This window comes from Acipenser ruthenus, chromosome 11, assembly GCF_902713425.1.
Source record: "Acipenser ruthenus chromosome 11, fAciRut3.2 maternal haplotype, whole genome shotgun sequence".
Lineage (NCBI taxonomy): Eukaryota > Metazoa > Chordata > Actinopteri > Acipenseriformes > Acipenseridae > Acipenser > Acipenser ruthenus.
In genome coordinates, this window is record NC_081199.1 from 13,091,518 (window position 1) to 13,110,916 (window position 19,399).

The 19,399-nt window shown below is 41.2% G+C and overlaps 1 gene segment (V, D, J or C); it reads left to right on the forward strand.

Moving 5' to 3' along the window:
* The first annotated feature begins 3,637 nt into the window (after nt 1–3,637).
* Nucleotides 3,638–4,534, forward strand: LOC131739423 (T cell receptor alpha variable 25-like). The segment is given in 2 exon segments: nt 3,638–3,745; nt 4,020–4,534. Coding segments are annotated over 2 exon segments (417 nt in total).
* Nucleotides 4,535–19,399: the final 14,865 nt, after the last annotated feature.

Below are 19,399 nucleotides of genomic sequence, written 5' to 3' on the forward strand. Positions count from 1 at the left end.
ACAGCCAGATTCACAACTCTCAGAGCGATACAACCACACCCGTCCTGCACGCACAGTGAAGATAAAGATTTACTATCTGCTCGTGTTTTGTTTTTTAATATGTGAAGGTATTTTGCTCCTATATTTATATTAACAAATCTTAATACAGAATATCATCATTTATTTAGACAAACGTGTTGGGAAGCTGATAGGAAAAAATATTGAGCTCAAACGGAATACAATTAATTATAAACTATTACTAATTATTATCACTGCTTTTCAATTATGATAATTAATAACAATGGATAAGTAACTGTATTAATTGTATTCAATTTGAGCTCAACATTACAATTATGACCAAAAGTTTTGCATCATCTGGAATTTGAGGATCGAGACACACTTTAAAAAACAATCTACATTAACGTAATTTAGATATTTTATTTAACATCATGTGATCAAAGAAACTACACAATTATATCGCAAGTGTACCAGATGCCATAGTAGTAGTACAGTATTTCATGTTAGATTTCGAAATGTCACATTTTTCAATTTTTGTCAGTTTTTTGTTAAATAGGTTATATGGAAAACTGTAGAGTGGTATGTAATTCAACATGTTAAAGTAAAATTACGCAGCAGATTTCATTCCACTTTCTGAAGCAAATTGTTAATTGCAAACTTCATAGCTGTAGTCTTATATGTTTCCCCTTGCAAAATTGTTTTTTTTTGCTCTACAGTTAATTAATCCATAAAACACTTAATGTAGTAATATTAAAAAAAAAAAAAAAAAAAAAACTATTAGAATCCAGCGACTATTTTAAACACACACAAAGCATTGAGATGAACAGTCTCGTCACATTTCAGCACCACAGGTGGCTCGCGACTGTCTTCCCGCATTGCTCATCTCAGACTTAAAGTTCGCTCAGGGTTAGACACAAGGTAATGCAACAGTTATTTAAGATACAAAATAAATCTGTATGCCAAAGACGGGCAAACCGTACAAACTACACAATGTAGGCACATTGTATTTGTATGGCCAAGTCTAAAAGAAATATGTTAACTGCTGTACATATGCTAACTTGGAAAGGGGTGTGTCATTGAGCAAAGTAAAACACAGGTTTAGAAACGAGCTCTTTCATTCGCACCCGTTATCTAGAGAGGGGTTCATCAGACACGAGTGGAGCATGGAGAATGCAATGATGCACCGAGTTCTATACACAGCCCTGCTTCTCTGTGTCTCAACGGGTATTATGATTGATTCAGATACACTATTCACTGCTTCATAAACACGTATTTGTATTATTAATTATTTTTTTGTGTTTTCATTTAGAAACATCTCAGGGGCAGTCGGTGAACCAGTCTTCAGTTCTAATAGTAAAAGAAGAAGGAAATACGACTATACCCTGTTCTTATAAAGACGCTACGTTCCCAAATCTGTTCTGGTACATTCAAAATCACAACCGAGCTCCCCAAATCCTATATTATGAAAACATAGATACTACAAGTGTTCCAGCAAGTTTCAGAAATCGAATTTCAGTGAAGCATGATAAGGACAAGAAGACATTCGATCTGCAGATAACCCGAGTGCTGCTTTCAGACTCTTCGATGTTCCTCTGTGCGCTGAACCCCACAGTGTGAGAATCTACACACAGCATCATACAAAAACATCCTGCCAACTTCACATAGCCTGCTACCATGTTTCCACAGCGAGCCTTCAATAGAAAAGATGAATAAACCCTATAGAACAAGGGAGTAGTAATTACCCGATTTCAAAATATTCTTTAAAGCAAATTCAGTTATATAGAACAGGGGAGATCAAGTAAAAACGGACGAAACCCCGACATCTATACTTCTTTTTGTAATATATATATATATATATATATATATATATATATATATATATATATATATATATATATATATATATATATTCCCTGTATCGACCACGACTATAACTTACAAACAGACCAATTCAATCACTTTAAATAGTATTAATGGCAAGGCCGTACACCGCTATGAGGCACACGCAAATAAAAGCGCATTTCTTCCCTGGTTGTGTGCGCACATTAATTCCCAAGTCCCGCTGATATCTCTGGGCTCTTCAGAATCTTTACTGTCATTGCAGAATAAAGCGATACCGACTCTATTTTAATTAAAAACTGAAACGAACCGATTAACTTCTATCGTCTATCTACTCCAGCGAATAACGTTATTAACGTACAGAATGAAGGGGTGGAATAAAATGAATTGCTCTGTATTTTAAGCAGTGCTCTTATAATGCAAACACATAATTAATCATCGCAATTATTAATGTTATTTATAGGGCTGCGGTTTGTGGTGATTTTTCATGACTGGCTACGGCCCTGTTAATAGTGAAGCAGACATATCGGCTGATGCCTTTATCAGTAACAATAGCCAAGACAGCTTGTATAGGGGACCCATTAATAATAATAGTTGTTGTGGCTACTAGATTCCTATATATATATATATTTAATTACTATAGACCCTATATTTATTATACATTATTTTGATTACTATAAACGCGTGTAAGACCCATTTTATAGAGTTCATGTTTTTGAACTATATACTGTCGTCTTTCTTTCAACTTCAGTGAATTGATGCTTTTCTATAAACAGAATGCACGCTGGTAATTTCATCTACCAATCAAACACAATCAAGACGTCTAACCGACACGACAGTACAATCGTTTTCTAACTGTGGCCCGTGTAACATTGAGAACATACACTACAACGAGACAATAACTGGTGATCGTTAAATTAGAAAAAAAAGACTACCATGAACATCTTAATAACATTCTTCCAAATCCACACATAACAAACACTACATTCACAGAGAGCTGGAAGTGCAGTGATTGAACAAAAGTGCAGACCATTTTATATTAGGGCAAAAATAAAAGCTAACACATACTGGCATTGTATTCATACAATGGCTATACTGGTGCATAAAATGCGACATAGAAATGGACGTTTATGAGCATTCTCGCCTGCAAAACAACTCAATAATCTTTATTAACACGTGTTTGAAAACAATTGGATTTTATCCAAAAGTGACAGCAATTTTCAATACCGCAGCTCTGGTCTCACTTCCCTAGAAAAGAGTCGGATTACTGTCTTGATGGATTTTAACTTGTTAAAAAGAAGCTTTGCAAGCTGCGGTCACCGGGTGGCGCTGTTTAACTACAGTCGCAGTATTGGCACCCTACACTTAGGATACCATCATTCCATATAAAAGATTAAGGACAAGCATTTAGTAAACTTGAACCACTTTTCAATAAAAAAAAAAAAAATACACAATTTCTTAAAAAACAACAAAAATATTTAATTTAAAGTATTCGTTCATGACAAAAGTATTATGAGCTCACTGACAGAACTGTCCCCCCAATCTTTTACAACTGAAACAAACTATCAAGCATCTCGTAAGATTGTTTCATAGGATCGTTTCAGAATCAGTTTCCTTTTTTTCTGGCAAACCAGACAGACATACACAGATAGACAGGTATAAAAAACAAAACAAAACCAAAAAAAACAAACACCTTTTAAAACCACATCGGCAGCTGCTGGTATAAATCCACGTGTTTTTGCTTCTTTCTCTGCCAGACATTACTGCACACAATGTGACATACACAACTGAGAGCACTGTGTCCACAGAGCGCTTCCTATCCTCGCGCATTGGGGAGGGCTGTCACAGATCCTCTGGTCACGGGTGAGAATGGCGCTGATCACTTTACTGCTCTGTACACTTCTATTAGGTAAGTCTGATGACCAAGCGAGTCAATGAGGAATTAAATGAAGGTACTTTATATTTTTTATTATTATTTCAGTTGTGTTATTTACAGTTTACAGCACTAATGGACTTTACACAGTAAACGATCTCCAAAATAACTTGTTAAAAGTGTCAACGTCTTATCTTAAAAAAAGAGGTACAGTTATTTAGTAACAAGATTAATCTGTAGATCTGCAGTGTTGACAGATACCTACATTGAAGATGATAGTTTAGACTTTCTTTTTTTATTTTTTCTGCAGAAGGAAGTTTTGGAAACACAATTACTCCAATATCCGGTGTGGAAAATGTTAAACAAGGAGATAATGTGACCCTCCAGTGCAACTACACGGGTGGTGTAAGCAATTTGCAATGGTACCGGCAGTACCCCGGACAGGCTTTGGAGTACCTGCTGATGAGCTTTGAAACGGGTGGTGGATCTAAAGCAAACGAGGAAGAACACCGAATCTCAGGAGAGATTGATCAAGTCAATAAACACATGTTTCTAAAACTGATAGACACTGAAGTGACTGACGCAGCCGTGTACTACTGCGCCCTGCGCCCCACAGTGACAGAAACCCATCCAGCACTGTACAAAAACTACCTGACACTGAAACACAAGCTGCTCTTCACAAACTGACATATTTTACCAGGAGGTGGCGCTGTTGTGCCATGAAACAAACTTGTTCATAAAGTCAAGGTTGGGTGCTCTGAATCTCCAATGCCTTCCATCATCTCCAATAGAAACCAAAAGGCCCGGTCACACGGGCAACTTATACACTGCAACAAGAGGAACACATATGTTGCGTGCGTGTTGCCTTGCAGTTTGCAGTGGTCACATGAGAGACAATCATGGCAACACACAGGCAACAACGTAATGCAACCCGTAATGCACGTTTGTGTCACGAGACCTAAACATGCAGCAAATGTAATAATTACATTAACAAACGTGTAGATCCTTCTTAATTAAATAAAAAGGTGCACATCATTAGAGTTATTTGGTTAGTAGGTCTACATATTTAATATTCCAAACATAATAAATATATTGGTTTTCATTATCCTAAGCAATGTTTCCAATACTTTTAATATAGGCTTTCGAGAGCAAGAAGGCAGACCTGAGATTTAAAATAAATAAATAAATAAATAACTTCATTTACTGTTAAAATGAAGGATGTTATGCTTGGGGGTTAATGTTAAGGAATACCGCATACAAGGCAAATTAATTTAAAATAAAACAGAGAGAGAGAGAGAGAGAGAGAGAGAGAGAGAGAGAGAGAGAGAGAGAGAGAGAGAGAGAGAGAGAGAGAGAGAGAGAGAGAAATATCCACATTTGGGATGTAAAACAAAAACTCCAGATTTTATAAATACAACGATCTGGATATAATTGTACTCCATGAAAGCTGGACCCGTGCAGATGTGTGTACCCACTGTCCCGCAGGCTACAAGAGTTAATCTTGCCCTCCCTAAAGAATGCCCAAACCAAACGGGGCAGAGACTCAGGGGGCATCACTGTGTGGTACAAAGGGGATCTCAGACTCAGATCTCGCCCCCATAAAAAGAGGGGAGACACATGTATGGCTCAAAATTAAAAATTAAATCTTCCAATCCCAATCAGACACATATCTGTGTGCAGATTACATGCCACCAACTGACTCCACCATCTGTGCTTTCAAAACCTTCAATCGGAGATTGCCCACTTCCAGACTAGGGGCACTCTGCTGCTGTGTGGAGATCTCAACACTAGGACTGGCAGAGAGATTGACTACAGCCACATGATTGGACAGATCCCTTTGTACCACACACCAATCACTGGACAGATCCCTTTGTACCACACACCCATCACTGGACAGATCCCTTTGTACCACACACCAATCACTGGACAGATCCCTTTGTACCACACATCCATCACTGGACAGATCCCTTTGTACCACACACCCATCACTACATAGAGTAACAGGTATGTGTAGTAAACAAGAGTGGGAAACAGGTGATACATCTCTGTAAAGGCCTGGGTCTGTACATTATTAACGGCAGGATCAGGTGGATTATCTGGGCAGATACACATACAGTTCAGCCCTGGGCAAAAGTGTGATAGACTACGCCATTACAGACATTTACAAAGAGTCTATTAATTCATTTATAGTCTGGCAACAGACTCATCTATCAGACCATTGTCAAACAGTCCTGTAACTAAAAAGAACTGATCAAAACATTTCCAATCTGAACCCACCCCCCACCCCCACCAAATTATACAACCTCAAACCAGCCTATAAATGAACACACAGCAGTGCTGAGAAATACAGTAAAACAATGTATAGTGCACAAATAGAAAGTATGCTAAACAGCTTTCGAACCAAAACATTTCAAATCAACAGAGATGGAATAAATTCAGCCATAAATTATATAAATTACATATTTGAAACAACAGCGACAAATTCAAAACTCAGGAAAACAAACAGAAAAAAACACAACTTAAAAAATAAACTCACAAAAGTGAAGACAAATTAGAGCCCAATGATTACTGAGGCATCTGTGTGAGCAGTAACCTGGGGAAGGTGTTCTGCAGTATCATTAACGCCCAGATACTGGCCTTCCTTACTGAACACAGTGTCCTGAGTAACAGTCAGATTGGCTTCTGCCCATGAGAAAGCTGCAGGATAGATGAGCTTCACAGGAGAAACAAAGTGAGGACAATAAGAAGGAGAACAGTGAAACAAGAAGGGGCTTGTGAGAATGCTCTTATGTGAATGAGATGCAGTAAAATGCCCTTGATTTTGATATCAATCATTCCATATTGAAAGCATTACAGATTCACGAACACTACAATATACAGCTTAAGCTATAACAAGCAAGGTGGTTACTTTGTTACCAGAACATTCCACAGCACATCTATTTTAAAGAACAGGAAATAGCTGTGACAAACACCACTGTGAATGAATGCACGTGATCTCAAGGGTAGACTGATATGAAGAGAAAGATGCATATTCATCCACTTGTGTTTCTCTCTTCAGATCAACACGCTGGATTACTACAATGACAAGATTGAAATGTGTCATTCTGTGCTTGATTTTATCAGGTATGAACTTCAAGAAGCCATGATCATCTCTTTGCTTCTTAGTGTGTTTGTGTGTTTATGATTTGTTTATCTGTGTTTTTTATTTTGTGTTATTTTGATTCAGGTGTGCACAGTGAAGACCAGGTGACTCAAAGCCCTGATTCACAAATTTTAGAAGGAGAATCAGTTCGGATAAACTGTCACTATCAGACAAGCAGCTTTAATACAATGCAATGGTACAAACAAGCTCCTAACCAGGGTTTAAAATTCATCAACAAAGCCTGGGGCTCAGGAACAGATGGAGACGATTCTGGGAAATATAAACCAGCAGTAGATACCTCATCTAAAACTGGCTCCCTGACAATACAGCCTTCAGTGTCTGATTCTGCCATCTACTACTGTGCAATAGAACCAGCACAGTGATACAAAGCAACGCCCTACCCATACAAAAACCCTGGAGTGTACAGAGGCTAGTGATTACAATGCTGATGGCATTTCCAGTGACAGCTCTTCTGTGTAGAAGGGTAACTGCAGTCCACATTATAATGTGGTGAGTGCTGGATTTCCTTTTTATACTCTAGTTCAGGGAAGGCTGACTGAAAAGTGGGCAGGAGGATTGCAGTCAGCCAGTGAACCATGAATTGAAACCTGATAGAGTCTGTCAGTTACAGAACATCTCTGTGTGAGTCTTTTGAGAATATGAGAAGCATAGCATACAGGTAATGTGTGGATGATAACATGCTGTACAAGTCTTTCATATGTGGAGTCCTGCTCACCTATTTATTTTGTAAGTGTTTTTGTGAAGCATGGTGGTTTTTGTCTATCTATCTGTACACATATCTATATTTAACTAATCATTTCAACATTTTATTTTCAGACATTTCTACAGGAAGCCAGATCACTCAAAATGACCCATCCATTTTAAAGAGTGAAGATGAAACAGCTGTATTGAAATGCTCCTTCAGCACCAGCAGCTCCTCATATTGGCTCCACTGGTATCGGCAGTATCCTGGGGAACCTCTCCAGTTTATACTCTTTGAGGGGTCTAGTAGTTACACTGCAGATTTTGTTAAAGATCGATTCTCATCCACTGCAGACAAAATCAGAGGAGTCACAACTTTAACTATCTCCAGGATTGTCCTCAGAGACAGTGCACTGTATTACTGTGCATTGGAAGTACACATTGATTCAGCTGATGGGATAGCTGTACAAAAACCTGCTAGACATTCAGAGAGAGCAATTCTGCTAAAAGTGTTTCTAAACAAGATGGTAACCACAGACATGCAGCACAGTTTCATTTTCTGACTCTCCACATGTTTTCTTTGAAGTTTATCTTGATTATTCTGTGAATTAGCTTCTCTGTTCTGAGTATGGCTATAACTAGAAATATAAACCATATGAACTATATGTGTAACAATAAAAACAACTAGGCCTTTTTATTAATAATCCCAAAGAATGAATGATACACTAAAACATGGTTTTCTTTATTTGTTTCAATTACAGGATTTTTAACAGAAACATATTTTGACCAAACTGTGCATTGGTAGAATTATAGCTGAACAGCATCACCACAAAAGGATGATCTGAGACAAAGATTAGAACATGCTCTCAGAAAAATATGAACATCTTTAGGACCTGAATTTGTGGTGTGCAGGCGTTGGAGAGAAGGATCCAAAGCACTATAAACACTGCAGAACATACAGTAGTATATTACATCTAATTTCGGCGCCAGCACGAAGCGCCAGCAAACAGAAGAGCCTCAACAAAAGAGCCGGGAGTCTAGCTGTGGGAGTCTACAGGTAACCAGCGTCTGAAGCAAGATAGGTAATTGATCCTGCTCCTAGTAATTTTTGAATGAACTATTTTAGTATCATTATCTGGTGTTTCTATTTGGGGAGGAGTGTGTGATTTGATCCCAGGCAGTGTGCTTATTTGAGTAATAAATTTGTAGTTTGTAAATTGTATCAGGGAGGGTGGTTTAACTTGAATAGAGCAGTTTGCATTTGAATTGGTCTCCACACAGCTCCTGTAGTTGTGTGATCCCATTAAAGTGTGTGAAACTATTGTCTCCAGAGCAGTTAGCAGCTAGTTCCCTTGCTAAGTGAAGGGAGTTATTAGAGGGGGCATCTAGTAATTAGTTCAGTCTACAGGTAACCAGGGACAGAGGCAGATAGATAAGTTCCTGCTTCTAGTAATTTTAACTAACTACATTTGGTGACATTGTAAGGTGGTGTTTGAATTGGCTGAGTTAGTGTGTGAGTAGTACCAGGTGAGTGGCTAAATTGATTAGCAGTTGATTTTGCTATTTGATTGGTTTCCACACAGTTTAGTTGGTTCTTTTGCCAAGCAGGTGTAACATTTAATCAAGCAGCTTATTTCGGCGCCAGCACGAAGCGCCAGCAAACTGAAGAGCCTCAACAAAAGAGCCGGGAGTCTAGCTGTGGGAGTCCAGCGAGGGGAGGCCTGCGCTGAGACGCTGTTCAACTAGATCCAAACCTAACGGGCCTCTAGAAGAAGCTATCTACTAGTCAGGTCTGTACCCTCCACCCTACTGCTCCTACTGTGCCTTTTGTCTTGCTTGTCCTGCTACAACTGTCTCTCACATCCCTGTTCTGTCCTCCCGTCCTTGTCCTCTGCCCTCCCTCCGCTGCTGCTCCTCCAACCCCTCTAACCTCATTTCTCTGCCTCTCCCCCCCTCCCGCACACTCTCTGGTGCACTCTGGAACTGTCACTCTTCTGCTAACAAAGCTGATTTCATATCTGCCTTTGCCTCCCACCTCTCGCTCGATTTCCTTGCTCTCACTGAAACCTGGCTGTCCACTGATAACACTGTTACTCCTGCTGCCCTGTCCTCTCTCTATGTCCTGTCCCATACCCCGCGTCTCACTGGACGGGGAGGTGGGACGGGTCTTCTCCTCTCTCCCTCCTTACTCTTTTCTGTCCCCTCCGATCTCACCTCCCTCTGTCAATACCTTTGAATTTCATGCAGTCCAACTAACCTCTCCCTGTCAACTCCTGCTCATTGTTCTGTACCGCCCCCCTGGGCCTCTCACTCACTTTCTGGATGAACTCGACTATCTACTCTCCTCCCTCCCCTCTCTGTCTACCCCGACTGTCCTGTTGGGTGACTTCAACATCCATCTCTCCAACCCCAGCCACTCTGCTGGATTCCTCCCTCTCCTTCACTCCTTCGACTTCGGTCTCTCTCCGTCCCCTCCTACCCACAAAGCTGGCCGTCAACTGGACCTCACCTTCTCCAGGGCCTGCTGCCCCTCCAACCTCTCAGTCACCCCCCTGGATCTCTCTGATCACTATTTCATCTCTTTTTCTCTGTCTCTCCCCCCTCTCCCTGCTCCTCCTACCCCCACTGTCACCTCTCGCCGTAACCTCCGCTCTCTCTCCCCCTCTGTCCTTGCCTCCACTGCTATCTCTCACCTCCCTCCTATCGACTCCTTCTCACAACTCTCCGTAGACTCTGCTACCTCCACCCTCTTCTCCTCACTCACCTCCTCCCTCGACTCCCTCTGTCCCCTCACCTCCCGACCTGCTCGCCCCTCCCCTCCCCATCCCTGGCTCTCCTCTGCTCTCCGCTCAGCAAGAATCACACTGCGATCTGCTGAAAAGAAATGGAAGAGAACCAAACTCCCTGCTGCCCTAGACCTTTACCGCACTCTCCTCTTTTTATTATTATTATTATTATTATTTATTTCTTAGCAGACGCCCTTATCCAGGACGACTTCCTTCTCCTCTACTCTCTCCTCTGCTAAATGTGTTTATTTCCAATCTGTAATCCAAGCCTCCACTAACAACCCACGTAAACTATTCTCTACCTTCTCCTCCCTCCTAAACCCCCCCCTTCCTCCCTCCTCTATCTCCCCTGATGACTTTGCCTCCTTCTTCTCTTCTAAAATCTCAGATATCCGCAAACTCTTTAACACCTCTCCCTCCCCCGTAGCCCCTCCTGCTCCAACCCCTACACCCACTACATCCCCTACTAACTCGCCCTCCCTCTCCACCTTCTTGCCCCTCTCAGACTCTGACCTCTCCTCCCTGCTCCAGGGTCACAAACCCACCATGTGTGCCTTGGACCCCCTCCCCACTCACCTCTTTCAAGCTGCTGCTCCTGCTCTACTCCCCTTCATCTCCTCCCTCCTCAACACCTCTCTACTTTCTGGTCTCTTTCCCTCTGCCTTCAAAAAAGCCTCTATCACTTCCCTCCTCAAAAAACCTACCCTCGACCCCACCTCCCTCCAGAGCTACCGCCCTGTCTCCCTCCTACCCTTCCTCTCCAAAACCCTCGAGCGGACTGTACACCGCCAGCTCTCTGCTTTCCTGTCCAACCACTCTCTGCTTGACCCTCTCCAATCTGGCTTCCGCTCTGCCCACTCCACTGAAACCGCCCTCCTGTCTGTCAAAAACTCACTTAAGAGTGCCCGAGCTGCCTCTCTCTCCTCTGTCCTAATTCTCCTCGACCTCTCTGCTGCCTTTGACACTGTTGATCACTCTATTCTACTATTATTATTATTATTATTTATTTCTTAGCTGACGCCCTTATCCAGGGCGACTTACAATTGTTACAAGGTACCACATTATTTTTACATACAATTACCCATTTATACAGTTGGGTTTTTTTTTTTTTTTTTTTTTTTTTTTTTACTGGAGCAATCTAGGTAAAGTACCTTGCTCAAGGGTACAGCAGCAGTGTACCCACCGGGGATTGAACCCACGACCCTCCGGTCAAGAGTCCAGAGCCCTAACCACTACTCCACACTGCTGCCCCCTACTATCATCTCTCGCTGACCTGGGGATCTCTGGCACTGCTCTGGCCTGGTTCTCCTCCTACCTCTCCAACTGCACTTACCAGGTAACCTGGCGTGGAGCAACCTCGACACCTCACCCCCTCTTAACTGTAGTCCCCCAAGGGTCAGTCTTGGGTCCTCTCCTGTTCTCTCTCTACACCCGCTCCCTGGGCCCCCTCATCGCATCCTATGGTTTCTCATACCATTTCTATGCTGATGATGCTCAGATTTTCCTCTCCTTCCCCACCTCTGACTCCACCATCTCCTCCCGTATCTCTACCTGTCTGTCTGCTATTTCCTCCTGGATGCACTTGCATCACCTCAAACTCAACCTCTCTAAATCTGACCTCCTTTTCTTTCCCTCCTCCTCCCCCTCCTCTGATCTCTCTATCTCTGTTCCTCTGGAATCTACCACACTCTCTCCCTCTTCCTCCGCTAAGAACCTTGGAGTCACCCTGGACCCCTGTCTCTCTTATTCCCAGCACATCTCCACTCTGGCACGCAATTGCCGATTCTTCCTGAGCAACATCCGAAGAATCCGACCCTTCCTCATCAACTATGCCACCCAGCTCCTGGTCCAGGCCCTGGTACTCTCCCGCCTAGACTACTGCAACTCCCTCCTGGCTGGCCTCCCTGCGTCCACCACCCGTCCGCTCCAGCTCACCCAGAACTCTGCTGCCCGCCTGGTGTTCTTCTGGCGCCTCCTTAAGACTCACCTCTTCAAACAGCACCTGTAGAACTCCTCTGTTTGTATCCTGGGACACTATCACCCTTCATGTAAATGTGCTTTATTTTGCTCTTATCTGCCCCCTATTTTACTGCATTTAATCATGTACTTCAGAATACTGTAATATTTCAAGTGTTTAACCTGTAGTACTTTGTATTTAATCATATCCTGATGTAACTATCACTATTTAATCATATCCTGATGTAACTATCACTAATATCTGCTGTATTATTGAATTGTGGTTTGTCACACTTGTACTTTGCTTGAACAAAAGTTATTGTATTTCTTGCTCTTATTGTATTACTTGTATTGTAACACTTGAAATATATTTGCTTACGATTGTAAGTCGCCCTGGATAAGGGCGTCTGCTAATAAATAAATAATAATAATAATAATACAGGAAACTACAGAGCATGTTTTATATAGGCATGTGTAAACAATTGAATTGCAATATTTCCATCAGTGGATCAAACTGCATTCGGAGCCATTTCTGTAGATCACCCTCTGGGTGTGTAGGAGTTGACTTCTTCCAGGACTTTAGATAGCTTCTTGTATCTTTGTATCTTACTTTCTTAACTGTATTGCAACTCCATGAAGTGTCCACTGAACTGAAAAGCAACACCGTTATATACTATCTTCATATAAACATTAAACTACAATGGATACAAGAATGTGCTTCTTCATTGCATTCATTACCCTTCCAGCTATTTACAATTGCATTCTTCTTCTTCTTCTTCTTCTGAATGTGTTGTCAATGTTGAGTGGGGGACGGAGGGGGGTGATGCTGGGATGCCAGAATCACCGTCGAGCCCTCTTGAGGTGTCGTGGGCTAGTCGACGAAACACAGAGGATGGAAGGTGCCCACTTGAAGACCCCAGAGATGTACCCTACTTCGCTCAATCCAGACCGTTGTCATGCTGATGCGCTGGGGAGACCGCACTGTGGTTGATCCCCGGAGCCAGCATTGCAGCCGTTGTGTGTGCTGATGCGCCAGGGAGGCAAATAAGCTGATCCCTGGAGCCAGCATTACACTTCAGCCATCAACACCAGGCAGAAGGATATCTACGTCATCATATGGAAGGAAACGTAAATGGACAGAGACACAGATGGATCACATTAGTTTACTGTAAAGCTACGTCTTAGTTGGTGCTTATCTTGGCGAGAGCCGAGTTCAAATCAGCATGAAGTTTTAACATCTACTCTCGTGTAATAGAAATCAGCCATGACCAGCTGCTCTTATACCGCAAGCAGCGAATACGTTTATCTCTACTGGTATCAGCAGAACTCAAACCGAGCCCCAGAATACAAACTGTTTAAGGAACCTGCTCATGAGGTAGCTCTGCTGATACTGAAGACTTTGCCAAAGGATGGTTTACTTCTACAAATGACACTGGTTCATGTTAATGTGTATATGCACAATATAAGTATTTTAAAATACCCAATACCTGGACAATTCATTTTAAGTTAGGAGAGCAATATATTATTTTGTGTTTATTGATTGTAGTTGATGAGCCCCAGCCTCAATGCTCCTACACATAAACTTTGTAATAGTCAATATTTTCAGGTAGGATAGAGAGCTGCTTCAATTGCCTATTGTCTCTTCTCAGGATTTGATACAATGTTATATCAAGGAACTCTCAGGGAAGGGCTGAAGGAGGCATGTCTTCCAGGTATGAGAAACACAGAGAAAAGATGAACAGAAAGAAAATGCTTACAGATAATGGAGAATTCAAGCTTCTTATAGCCGTGTCTCATACAGTCTGTGAAACACATACTGCAGCCTCTACACACACCAGCTGTATTGAAATCTTTTTAATCAAGTGCTTTCTCATTGGGTTACAGACATGTGACGTTTGAAAGCGCTAATGTAACAGAGTGGCACCAGCAGCAGAATAACAATCTCCACACAGATAGAAACCGTCAATCCTGTCCTCATACAAACAGTGAACTACAATGGAACCAATAATAGTGTTCTTCATTGCATGCATTACCCTTCCAGGTATTTACAATTACATTTTAAATGATTATAATGATTATGATTATGATTATTATTATTAGTAGTATTAGTAGTACTGACTGTTTTGTATTTTCATTTTTCTTCCTCAATATTCAGTCATGACAAGCAGGGACTCCATCAGTCCTCAACAGACAGCAGAGTCCAGAACAGAAGGAGAGTCAGTAACGCTCAGCTGCTCTTATACTGCAAGTAGCAGCGATGTTTATCTCTACTGGTATCGGCAGAACTCAAACCAAGCCCTGGAATACATACTGTATAAAGGAGCTGGTTCAATGAGTAGCTATTCTCACACTGCAGACTTTGCTAAAAGCCGATTCACTTCTACAGCAGACAGCACTTCTACTACAATCACCATTTCCAAAATTGCTCTGAGTGACACATAGCACAGTGTGAAAACTCATTGGGACGCTATACAGAAACTCTCTCAGCACTAACTGGCACAGGCCCATTACCTGGTAAAAGATGAAAGAAAGTCGTGTTGAACTGCTTCCACACACTATCATTGGCATGAGTCCATTATAAAGGAAGTGGTTTCAGTGCAGGCAAACTGTTTGCATTTTGAGTCACTTTCTTCTCTGCACTCTTTGGAAATGTGAAACTCTGTTCATAGAATTGGAATAAGAGAGCAGGTTACGGTGAACCACAATGAACAATATAATATAATAAACACATGCTTGATACAGGACTTCATTAATGTATCAAAGTGCTATGATGTCACCGGATGTGAAGATTCCACTGAACACTCCCCTGAACTGAACACTCGCAAACGCTCCACCTCAATCATTCCCTGACTTGTTATCTTAGTTCTAGGAATAACAAGAGCAAGAAACCATATATCATGGCTTACCACATCACAATGGATACACAAATAGAATGTGCTGTACCAGTAAATAAAGAGAACAAACACTTCAATCTTATTGCCAACACTGATTATTTTATTTTCTTCAGTTTATTTTCTGTTGTAGTGTAGATTGTTTTTTGTGGAAGTTATTTTGTCAAGTTATTTTTTGATCACTCTTAATTCAATCAAATTGGCATGCAATAATGTCTCTGACACTCCACTTTGAAGACAGTCCTGACCCCTACAGGCATGACAGTGAAACTACTGTTATTGTTTCCTTGTGATCCTGCAATTGAAATAATATATACAGGGGGACATGTCACTGTGCAATGCATTGTTGAAAACATTCACAGAAGAGCAGACAAGCTGTCTGAATGAATGAATATACAGTGCCTTGCGAAAGTATTCGGCCCCTTGAACTTTGCGACCTTTTGCCACATTTCAGGCTTCAAACATAAAGATATGAAACTGTAATTTTTTGTGAAGAATCAACAACAAGTGGGACACAATCATGAAGTGGAACGAAATTTATTGGATATTTCAAACTTTTTTAACAAATAAAAAACTGAAAAATTGGGCGTGCAAAATTATTCAGCCCCTTTACTTTCAGTGCAGCAAACTCTCTCCAGAAGTTCAGTGAGGATCTCTGAATGATCCAATGTTGACCTAAATGACTAATGATGATAAATAGAATCCACCTGTGTGTAATCAAGTCTCCGTATAAATGCACCTGCACTGTGATAGTCTCAGAGGTCCGTTTAAAGCGCAGAGAGCATCATGAAGAACAAGGAACACACCAGGCAGGTCCGAGATACTGTTGTGGAGAAGTTTAAAGCCGGATTTGGATACAAAAAGATTTCCCAAGCTTTAAACATCCCAAGGAGCACTGTGCAAGCGATAATATTGAAATGGAAGGAGTATCAGACCACTGCAAATCTACCAAGACCTGGCCGTCCCTCTAAACTTTCAGCTCATACAAGGAGAAGACTGATCAGAGATGCAGCCAAGAGGCCCATGATCACTCTGGATGAACTGCAGAGATCTACAGCTGAGGTGGGAGACTCTGTCCATAGGACAACAATCAGTCGTATACTGCACAAATCTGGCCTTTATGGAAGAGTGGCAAGAAGAAAGCCATTTCTTAAAGATATCCATAAAAAGTGTCATTTACAGTTTGCCACAAGCCACCTGGGAGACACACCAAACATGTGGAAGAAGGTGCTCTGGTCAGATGAAACCAAAATCGAACTTTTTGGCAACAATGCAAAACGTTATGTTTGGCGTAAAAGCAACAAAGCTCATCACCCTGAACACACCATCCCCACTGTCAAACATGGTGGTGGCAGCATCATGGTTTGGGCCTGCTTTTCTTCAGCAGGGACAGGGAAGATGGTTAAAATTGATGGGAAGATGGATGGAGCCAAATACAGGACCATTCTGGAAGAAAACCTGATGGAGTCTGCAAAAGACCTGAGACTGGGACGGAGATTTGTCTTCCAACAAGACAATGATCCAAAACATAAAGCAAAATCTACAATGGGATGGTTCACAAATAAACATATCCAGGTGTTAGAATGGCCAAGTCAAAGTCCAGACCTGAATCCAATCGAGAATCTGTGGAAAGAACTGAAAACTGCTGTTCACAAATGCTCTCCATCCAACCTCACTGAGCTCGAGCTGTTTTGCAAGGAGGAATGGGCAAAAATTTCAGTCTCTCGATGTGCAAAACTGATAGAGACATACCCCAAGCGACTTACAGCTGTAATCGCAGCAAAAGGTGGCGCTACAAAGTATTAACTTAAGGGGGATGAATAATTTTGCACGCCCAATTTTTCAGTTTTTTATTTGTTAAAAAAGTTTGAAATATCCAATAAATTTCGTTCCACTTCATGATTGTGTCCCACTTGTTGTTGATTCTTCACAAAAAATTACAGTTTCATATCTTTATGTTTGAAGCCTGAAATGTGGCAAAAGGTCGCAAAGTTCAAGGGGGCCGAATACTTTCGCAAGGCACTGTATATTCTCAAGCTTGGGATGCCAAATATAAATAAAGCGTGATGTCACACTACAGCTGCTTCAAGTGCACATCACTTGTGTTGTTTCATATCATCATGTCTCCAGTGAACACTCCAGTGTGGAATAGTTCTCACCTGCATCATCGGTCACGTGTGCAGCTTCTGTCTCATCTTCCAACACTGCAGTTCTTGAGCTCTCCTCATTCTGCACTCACACAGGCACCGAGCATGGGGTGAGGAAATCAGCAGCGCAGTGTTCTCACTACCGTTTTTCTGCTGATTCTGATAGGTGTGTATGCAGGGCTTTGGTTCAATTCAAATACTCGCATTATTCACATAGGAGCACACACATATTCTACATTGTTAACATGGATTTACTGAACTGTGTTTCAGAGAGAAGTCTTGGAGATTCAGTGGCACAGTCTCCAGCTTAGATATTGACACCTGAAGGAAATGAAACAATATTAACCTGTCAATATAATACAACAGACAGCAACCCTTATCTATACTGGTATAACCAAAACTCTGGGGAATCTCCTGAATATATACTGCACACCAGTCAGTATCTGAGTGATCCCTCAAGTGAGTTTCCAGCCCGTTTCTCAGCTGAGCTGAACCCCAGCAGCCGAACAGAGCCTTTGAGAATACAGCAATGTGAGCTCACTGACTCTGCAGTGTATTACTGTGCTCTGTAGTGTGACATCACGCTTTATTTATATTTGGCATCCCAAGCTTGAGAATATACAGTGCCTTGCGAAAGTATTCGGCCCCCTTGAACTTTGCGACCTTTTGCCACATTTCAGGCTTCAAACATAAAGATATGAAACTGTAATTTTTTGTGAAGAATCAACAACTAGTGGGACACAATCATGAAGTGGAACGAAATTTATTGGATATTTCAAACTTTTTTAACAAATAAAAAACTGAAAAATTGGGCGTGCAAAATTATTCATCCCCCTTAAGTTAATACTTTGTAGCGCCACCTTTTGCTGCGATTACAGCTGTAAGGAACTCTACACCTCGCCCTACAACAACCACCTGCTGCTCTTTGCACTTCAGCATTGCATTGGAAATGTGAATGCTTTAAACTGTGGCAAGCAGCTGTGATGTTAAAGTTTTAATTGAACCTTTTCCCAGACCCTATGTTAAAACTACCGTTGTCTGTACCCTATTGCAGTATTGCTAATTTTGTAGATACCAACATGAACATGAAAACTATTTTAAGCAACAAGGTGAAGAACAAGATATGAATACCCCAAGTTTCAGGTCATGTATAGTGCTTCTTATGTGTTGCAGCATACACACCATTGTTCTTACTGGCTCTATATCTGTAATATTTCATTTGTGGTTGATATGAGTCACAGAACATAATTATGGTTAATTTAATGGTCTAGGCTGCTATGTTGTGGTCAAGAATATGTTGGCAGCATCTTAATTCTACAAACTGTATAATAATGTGTAAGTGCAAACACAGTCATTGCAACATTTAATGTTAGTCTTAAGGTATAACTGAATAATACAACACAACACCACTTGATGAAACAGTCAACTGAATAAACCTGCTCATTTGTAACTGTCTAGAGTTCTGTAGAGCTGAATAACCTTCTTCTTTTTCTTCTTCTTCTTCTTCTTCTTCTTCTTCTTCTTCTTCTTCTTCTTCTTCTTCTTCTTCTTCTTCTTCTTCTTCATCTTTAGCATTTCCTATTTTAAATTACAATTTATCTTACATTTTTAAAACATTTTTTTGATGTACTAACACAGATGATCCTATTCTATAAAGTACATATTATTAAAAATACATTACGGTGCTGAGCAGATTCATCTGTAGCCGTGTTCATATGGCCAGCCCCTCTATATAGAACGGGATCGACCTGAGATATTGAGATAATAAAAAACTGGCTACTCAATCTTTTAACCAAATGCTCTGGAATTGAACTTATCAGCACATGTAGTCTTATTTTCAGCCAGTAGGTAGCAGTACAGTACATCCATTTCAGTTCAATCAGGTCAGCCCAGCAAAAGGAGATGAGACGGCATACACATGCAGTGCACTCAGTATCTCAGTTAGAATAACAGGTTTAAACAGACAAATACACAGACCCCTCATCGATATCCATCACTGCACAAATTCAATACTGAAGAGTGCCTGAAGACATGGACCTGCTGCTTCTTCTATGCACAGTTCTTGG